Source organism: Rana temporaria, chromosome 6 (genome assembly GCF_905171775.1).
Source record: "Rana temporaria chromosome 6, aRanTem1.1, whole genome shotgun sequence".
NCBI lineage: Eukaryota > Metazoa > Chordata > Amphibia > Anura > Ranidae > Rana > Rana temporaria.
The window spans coordinates 95352551-95361346 of record NC_053494.1 but is presented as its reverse complement, the minus strand read 5'-3'; the positions used below and the strand labels follow the sequence as shown (position 1 = coordinate 95361346).

The following is an 8796-nucleotide window of genomic DNA, read 5'->3' as shown; positions in this document are numbered from 1 at the left end:
CAGGCCTGGAAATACTTCCAGCAGGGCTGTCAGAGGACCGGGGATGGGAGATTCCAACACCGCCCCTGACAAGGAAGATACTTGGTTTAGACATATTAAAACCAGAATGCCTGATAGACCGGACCAAAGGGGATGCTGACCTAGAAGAACAGCAAGAGCTGGTGGTGTGCTCACACCCTGCCTCTGAACAAGAATAATGCCTACAACATGTACCTTGCTGGTAGAGGAGAGTAGCTGGAATGAAATTGGAAACAAACCAAAGCGTATCGCAGTTCCCTGTGCCAAACTCCGCCGAGTGCTGAAGTATGGACTGACTCCTTAATGATGGGGTGCTACCTTACACTAAAACCCCCACATGGTTGAAGGGATGAACATGAACTAGTCGTTACAGAGACGTGCGGCAAGCCCAAGCTAAAGAAACACAAACTAGAAAAATGGCAACAGACCACCCGACATGAAACAACAACGCCCCTCTGCGCCTACCTAAGTATGAGAACATGAGCAGAACGTCAAGACCACAGCGCGTGAATGAACCTGATGACAGCTCCCCACCCTAGTGTGAGTAGCAAGTGAGCCCAAGTAACCTGCAGCGCACAGACAGGCAATTAACTGAACACTCAGGGCCAGTGTACCCACGGACCGTGGTGGTTAGTAGTACAGGTGTAATGAATGAACGTGCATCGTATGACGTGTGGTATACGGGTGAGAAAATTGTGCTCAACAATAATTAAAAAACAAAACCTTAGCCCGTGTGAATCTGTAAACATGACAGATCCTGAGATGTGAGCACTAGCTAACTAACCCAGGTTGCAACATGGATGAAAGTACGATGAGACATGGTAACCAACGAAACAGACAACGCTATGACAGAAAAAACGCTATGAAAGAAACGTTGAGACTGAACGCTGAGACAGAAAAACTATGAAAAAAATGCTATGACAGAAACATTGAGACTGAATACTGAGGCCGAAACGCTGGGGCAGAAATGCTGAGGCCGAAACGCTGGGGCAGAAATGCTGAGGCCGAAACGCTGGGGCAGAAATGCTGAGGCCGAAACGCCGGGGCAGAAATGCTGAGGCCGAAACGCCATGACAGAAATGCTGGGGCAGAAACGCCATGACAGAAATGCTGGGGCAGAAACGCCATGACAGAAATGCTGGGGCAGAAACGCCATGACAGAAATGCTGGGGCAGAAACTCCATGACAGAAATGCTGGGGCAGAAACGCCATGACAGAAATGCTGGGGCAGAAACGCCATGACAGAAATGCTGGGGCAGAAACGCCATGACAGAAATGCTGGGGCAGAAACGCCATGACAGAAATGCTGGGGCAGAAACGCCATGACAGAAATGCTGGGGCAGAAACGCCATGACAGAAACGCAGAGACTGAAAAATGCAGAGACTGGATGCGAAGACAAATTGCATGTATCGCAAGGAAAAACTGCCAGCGTGACCTGTGGAGACGTGGGAGGATAGCCCCCCCCCCCCCCCATGCTGCCAGCGTGACCCCGGGAGAAATGGTGGACAGCCCCCACCCCCATACTGCCAGCGATACCAGCGTGAGCCCGGGAGAGATGGATGCCCCCCCCCCATACTGCTTTTTTTTGTTACCCTTTCTTTCAGCATAAGCCTGGGACAGAGTGGACGGATGTCCCCCCTCCCCCCCCCTTTTGAGATGGCATCGAGAGCCATGGAGGACTGGATAATTGGACGGGTCCCCTCATACTGCCAGCATTAGCCCAGGAGGAGTGGATGGATGGACATCCTTCCCTCCTTGTGATTGCAGCGTGAGTCCAGGAGGAGGAGTGGACAACCCAGCAGATAATGCTGGTGCGAGCGCGGAGGAGTGGGTGGTTAGGCAGGTGACCCCCCCCCCACGATGCCCGGCGTGCACATCGGTAGGTGTCGGATGAGCACCGGAGAAAAAATAAGGAGAAGGAGATGGATGATGATGGATGGATGGATGGGAGGCCCCCTCGCCCTCCAATGATGCCTGGCGTGAGCACCGGAAAGGGAACCGTCATGCGACCCTGCATCAACCCTGAAAGCGACGCCAACAGGGGAGGTGGAATATGTACCTTCGCACTCCTCCCACAAACACAGGCAAGCCTTCGGCCAGCCTTACACTTCAGTATACCATAGTTAACATCTGACAAAAAGGATCTAAAAACACTGGGCTAGATTCATGTACATGCGCCCAGTATTACGGCGGCACAGCGTATCGTATTTACGATGCGCCGCCGTAAGTTCGAGAGGCAAGTGCTGTATTCACAAAGCACTTGCCTCCTAACTTACGGCGGCGTATCGTAAATAGGGCCGGCGTAAGCGCGTGTCATTTAAATGATGATGAGGGGGGCGTGTTTTATTTAAATTAAGGTTGACCCCGCGTATTTTAAGTTTTTTACGAACGGCGCATGCGCCGTTCGTGAAAGAATCCCAGTGCGCATGCTCGAAATTCCGACGCAAATTGTCATTGCTTTCGACGTGAACGTAAATTACGTCCAGCCCTATTCGCGAACGACTTACGCAAACGACGTAAAAAAAATAAAATTTCGAAGCGGGAACGACGTCCATGCTTAACATTGGCTGCGCCACCTAATAGCAGGAGCAACCTTATTTTGAAAAAGCCCAACGTAAACGATGTAACTAAATTGCGCCGGGCGTACGTACGTTTGTGAATCGACGTATCTAGGTCATTTGCATATTCTAAGCCGAAAACCACGGAAATGTCCCTAGCGGCCAGCGGCAGTATTGCACCCCAAGATACGACGGCGTAGGAGACTTACGCCGCTCGTATCTTAGCCTAGTTTAAGCGTATCTGGTTTCCAGAATACGCTTAAACTACTACTACGTGAATCTAGCCCACTGAAGCAGCAGACTTTGTGAAAATTTAAACTTGTATCATTCTCAAAACTTTTGGTCAGGTCTGTATGGTCACCGTAGCCTTACAATCAGATTGTATATAGTCACCAGGGCCAGATTAAGAACATCATGGGCCTGGTGCTTGGTGGGGGAGAGGGAGAGAGAATATGCACAGAACCCAGAAGGAAGACCGGGTGAAGATGGAAGCGCCCGGGCCCCGTCAGATTGATCACAGCGCAGTGCTGGAGGGCTCAGTCTGACAATTTAAGTGCACCCTAATGTGCCAATATGCTGTGCATACTTGTGTATTGTGGCATAACCTACCTGAGGGCCTCTAAAAAGTAGTAATGTTAGCAAAGTTTACTACTGCTTTAATATCACAGGATCCCAGGAGCCTCTCACGGGGCCCCCTACTGACCCGGTGGCCCTTGGGCAGTGCCTGAGTGCATAGTTGCGAACATTTCAAAAATATTTTCAGGGACAGGAGTGCAGAGGGTATGGCAGAAGGCACTATGTACAGGAGAGGAATGTGAAGGGTATGCCAGTGGGCAGTATGTACAAGAGAGGAGTGTTGGGGGTATGACAGTGGTCACTATGTACAGGAGAGAAATTTGGAGAGTATGACAGTGGGCACTATGTATAGGAGAGGAGTGTGGAGGGTATAACAGCGGGCGCTATGTATAGGAGAGAAGTGTGGAGAGTATGACAGTGGGCACTATGTATAGGAGAGGAGTGTGGAGGGTATGACAGTGAGCACTATGTACAGGAGAGAAGTGTGGAGGGTACGACAGTGAGCACTATGTACAGGAGAGGAGTGTGAAGGGTATGACAGTGAGCACTATGTACAGGAGAGGAGTGTGAAGGGTATGACAGTGAGCACTATGTACAGAAGAGAAGTGTGGAGAGTATGTTCAGGTGAGGAGGATGAAGGAATCTGGGAAGGAAAAATGTAAAGGTTTGTGGAAGGATGTTTAGGGACTGCGTAGTGGTTAAGCAGGCCATACATGGATTGAAATTATGCCATTTAAGCAGAGACCAGCCATAGTCAATCTATGTATGGGCTAGCTGGTTTTACACAAGTCAACCTTTTAACCGACTTGAGTACAACCAGCAAGTTGTACAGGTGAGAGGGTGTGTGGGGACAGGCTGGGGAGAGATTCTAGTCAGTCCCTGGAAAGGCCCTGGCTAGTATCAGAGCCAGATACACACAGGTTACATACGCCACGATCGTTAGAGTGAGAGCAATAATTCTAGCACTAGACCTCCTCTGTAAGGCTGGGTTCACACTACGATTTTCCCGTCCGTCAGCCGCATACGATTTATATGAAAAACCGTATGCGGCTGAAACGGACGGGAACGTATGGAACCGCACATATGTGCGTTTTCCATTGACGTTAATGTTAAAGAAAAACGTATGCGGCTGACGGACGGGAAAATCGTAGTGTGAACCCAGCCTAACTCTAAATATGTAACATGTAAAAAATGTAAAGCATCACTTAGTATACAAAAAAAATTGTGCTAACTTTAGCATATTTTTTTTTTAATGAAACAGTTTCTTTCCAAAAAAAAAAAAAACACACGTTTGAAAAATTGCTGCGCAAAGACCACCATTTTATTCCATAGGGCAGGGTTTGACAAATTTGCTTGGAGTCTAGGACCCAGCTAAAACAGTTAGGAGCCAGAAAACGCGCCCCGTCCCGCCGAGCTCGCGCGCAGAAGCAAACGCATTCATGAGTAGCGCCTGCATATGTAAACGGTATTCAAACCACACATGTGAGGTATCACCGCAATCGATAGAGCGAGAGCAATAATTCTAGCCCTAGACCTCCTCTGTAACTCAAAACATGCAACCTGTAGAAATTTTTAAATGTTGCCTATGGAGATTTTAAAGGTTAAAAGTTTGTCGCCATTCCACGAGCGTACGCAATTTTGAAGTGTGACATGTTGGGTATTAATTTACTTGGCGTAACATTATCTTTCACAATATAAAAAACAATTGGGCTGACTTTACAGGTGTCTTGTTTTTTAATTAAAAAAAGTATTTTTTCCCCCCAAAAAAGTGTGCTTGTAAGGCCGCTGCGCAAATACGGTGTGACAGGAAGTATTGCAACGACCGCCATTTTATTCTCTACAAATAAGCATCACATGATGTGAAACATGTCAGCCACCTTTTTCTTGCTGTTCACCTCGTGTTGACTGTATTGCTTTGGTTATTTTTGGATTTTATTTGTACAAAGACATCGTTTTAAGGAGTGCGGCAGTCCAGGGCCTTCTTCTATCCAATTTTATTCTCTAGGGTGTTAGAATAAAAAATATATATAATGTTTGGGGGCTCTAATTAGAGGGAAGGAGATGGCAGTGAAAACACATTAGAACTGCTGGATTGCTGTTTTACTTGTAATGCCAACTGCCACCACAAGATCACAGAAGGAAGCTTAGGACTGCAGAAGGCCGCGGCCTCAATTACCGGCCGGCGCGGGCGCACGGAGACACACGATCCTGTGTCTCCGTGCGCCCCCACTTCCAACGCCGCGCGATCGCCTTACAATCAGATTGTATAGTATATAGTCATATAGCCTTACGATCAGATTGTATGGTCACCTTACCCTTACAATCAGATAGTATAGTGTATGGTCGCCATAGCCTTACAATCAGATTGTATAATGTATGGTCCAGCCATACAAATCAGATTATATAATGAATGGCCACCTTACAATGAGATTGTATAGTGTATGGCCACCTTAGCCTTGCAATCAGATTGTATAGTCACTGTAGCCTTACAATCTGATTGTAAGGCATACACTATACAATCTAATTGTAAGTCTAAGGTGGCCATACACTAAACAATGTGAGTGTGCGGTGGCTATTTGCTATACAGTCTGATTGTAAGGCTACCTAATATCTAACACCGATGTGCAATTTCACTGCAGAACAAAGTGTTGTCACCTTTTTACAAAAAAAAAACAGATGTATAGGCAGGAAGAACAGCCAATAAAGCAAGCAGCCACAGAGATCATGGATATACTCATTTATACACTAAAGCATTACCTTTCGGTTTATGTTGTGCACATATGGACAGGTATTACAGGCGAACCGGTAACATTTCTGCCCCTCCTCCACGATCAGCACATTCCCGCACGTCGGACAGAACAACAACATGCTTAGGAAGCCAGGAGAAATCTCCTTCCGCCATTAACCAACAAAACCTGGCTCACTTCCGCCACTAGTTGTTAAAGTGACATAACGTCCGACGGCACATGATTGGCTGGTAGGGAACACGGAAGTAGTATTGTGTTTATGTTCCGTGCCAGTTGTGTGTGTAGAGGAGATAAACGGACGGCGGGAGAACGGTTTGGACGCCCCATTGGCTGACTAGCTGTGAGCACTCGGGGGTTGACTAGTGACTGTGGGTTTAGTTCAGTGTACTTTGTATGTATTGTAGGCGGTGATAGGTGCCGGTAAGTAGATGAATACACGCCTGGAACGTTCCTATTCTTGGCCATGACATAGAGCAGACCTCCACATATCGTCCTACTTTGTCAGGAACAATCATGTAAAATAGAGATAGATTGGGAAAGCATTGGTTTCAATCGCCAAATACTTTATTAGTTTTTTAATGTTAGAGTGGAAACACCTACACCTAGGAAAGAAGACACTGGGGGACATATGAGGTCCCTTCCCCATTTATGAAGATGACCTAAAACATAATCAAGTACACTTCCCTATTTTCACGCTGCCTCTCCTCCCCCCTCCTGTCCTTCACACTGCCTCTCCTGTCCCCTTCACACTGCCTCACCTCCTCCCTCCTGTCCCCTTCACACTGCCTCACCTCCTCCCTCCTGTCCCCTTCACACTGCCTCACCTCCTCCCTCCTGTACCCTTCACGCTGCCTCTCCTCCCCTCCTGTCCCCTTCACGTTGCCGCTCCTCCTCCCTCCTGTCCCCCTTCACGCTGCCTCTCCTCCCCCTCCTGTCCCCCTTCACGCTGCCTCTCCTCCCCCTCCTGTCCCCCTTCACGCTGCCTCTCCTCCCCCTCCTGTCCCCTTCACGCTGCCTCTCCTCCCCTCCTGTCCCCTTCACGCTGCCTCTCCTCCTCCCTCCTGTCCCCCTTCACGCTGCCTCTCCTCCCCCCTCCTGTCCCCCTTCACGCTGCCTCTCCTCCCCCCTCCTGTCCCCTTCACGCTGCCTATCCTCCCCCCTCCTGTCCCCTTCACGCTGCCTATCCTCCCCCCTCCTGTCCCCTTCATGCTGCCTCTCCTGTCCCCTTCATGCTGCCTCTCCTGTCCCCTTCATGCTGCCTCTCCTGTCCCCTTCATGCTGCCTCTCCTGTCCCCTTCACGCTGCCTCTCCTGTCCCCTTCACGTTGTCTCTCCTCCCTCCTCCTGTCCCCTTCACGTTGTCTCTCCTCCCTCCTCCTGTCCCCTTCACGTTGTCTCTCCTCCCTCCTCCTGTCCCCTTCACGTTGTCTCTCCTCCCTCCTCCTGTCCCCTTCACGCTGCCTCTCCTCCCCCTCCTGTCCCCTTTACGCTGCCTCCCCCCCCCCCTCCTGTCCCCTTCACGCTGCCTCTCCTGTCCTCTTCACGCTGCCTCTCCTCCCCCTCCTGTCCTCTTCACGCTGCCTCTCCTCCCCCTCCTGTCCTCTTCACGCTGCCTCTCCTCCCCCCTCCTGTCCTCTTCACGCTGCCTCTCCTCCCCCCTCCTGTCCCCTTGCCTCTCCTGTCCCCTTCACGTTGTCTCTCCTCCCTCCTCCTGTCCCCTTCACGCTGCCTCTCCTCCCCCTCCTGTCCCCTTTACGCTGCCCCCCCCTCCTGTCCCCTTCACGTTGCCTCTCCTCCCTCCTCCTGTCCCCTTCACGCTGCCTCTCCTGTCCTCTTCCCGCTGCCTCTCCTCCCCCCTCCTGTCCTCTTCCCGCTGCCTCTCCTCCCCCCTCCTGTCCTCTTCCCGCTGCCTCTCCTCCCCCCTCCTGTCCTCTTCACGCTGCCTCTCCTCCCCCCTCCTGTCCCCTTGCCTCTCCTGTCCCCTTCACGCTGCCTCTCCTCCCTCCTCCTATCCCCTTCACGCTGCCTCTCCTCCCCCTCCTGTCCCCTTTACGCTGCCTCTCCTCCCCCCTCCTGTCCCCTTTACGCTTCCTCTCCTCCCTCCTCCTGTCCCCTTCACGCTGCCTCTCCTCCCTCCTCCTGTCCCCTTCACGCTGCCTCTCCTCCCTCCTCCTGTCCCCTTCACGCTGCCTCTCCTCCCTCCTCCTGTCCCCTTCACGCTGCCTCTCCTCCCCCCTCCTGTCCCCTTCACGCTGCCTCTCCTCCCCCCTCCTGTCCCCTTCACGCTGCCTCTCCTCCCCCCTCCTGTCCCCTTCACGCTGCCTCTCCTCCCCCTCCTGTCCCCTTCACGCTGCCTCTCCTGTCCCCTTCATGCTGCCTCTCCTCCCCCCTCCTGTCCCCTTCACGCTGCCTCTCCTGTCCCCTTCACGCTGCCTCTCCTGTCCCCTCCTGTCCCCTTCACGCTGCCTCTCCTCCCCCCTCCTGTCCCCTTCACGCTGCCTCTTCTCCCTCCTCCTGTCCCCTTCACTCTGCCTCTCCTGTCCCCTTCACGCTCCCCCCCCCCCCCTCCTGTCCCCTTCACGTTGCCTCTCCTCCCTCCTCCTGTCCCCTTCACGCTGCCTCTCCTGTCCTCTTCACGCTGCCTCTCCTCCCCCTCCTGTCCTCTTCACGCTGCCTCTCCTCCCCCCTCCTGTCCTCTTCACGCTGCCTCTCCTCCCCCTCCTGTCCCCTTGCCTCTCCTGTCCCCTTCACGCTGCCTCTCCTCCCTCCTCCTGTCCCCTTCACGCTGCCTCTCCTCCCCCTCCTGTCCCCTTTACGCTGCCTCTCCTCCCCCCTCCTGTCCCCTTTACGCTGCCTCTCCTCCCCCCTCCTGTCCCCTTTACGCTTCCTCTCCTCCC

The 8796-nt window shown here is 52.0% G+C and overlaps 2 protein-coding genes across 4 annotated transcripts in view; one reads left to right on the top strand and one right to left on the bottom strand.

Annotated features, from left to right (window-relative positions):
- POLR3K (RNA polymerase III subunit K) overlaps positions 1-6110 on the bottom strand; it is a 25500-nt gene extending 19390 nt beyond the window's left edge. Inside the window, exon 1 of the mRNA XM_040357007.1 lies at positions 5911-6110. Coding sequence (XP_040212941.1) covers positions 5911-6021 — 111 coding nt within the window. The 5' untranslated portion in view covers positions 6022-6110. The remainder of the gene's footprint in view (positions 1-5910) is intronic.
- The window catches only part of SNRNP25 (small nuclear ribonucleoprotein U11/U12 subunit 25), a 99348-nt gene continuing 96639 nt past the window's right edge, over positions 6088-8796 (top strand). Inside the window, exon 1 of one of the 3 annotated variants that reach the window (XM_040357006.1) lies at positions 6088-6130. The gene's annotated coding sequence lies outside the window, so the exon portion shown is untranslated. The other 2 variants (XM_040357004.1, XM_040357005.1) reach the window with 2 other exon arrangements.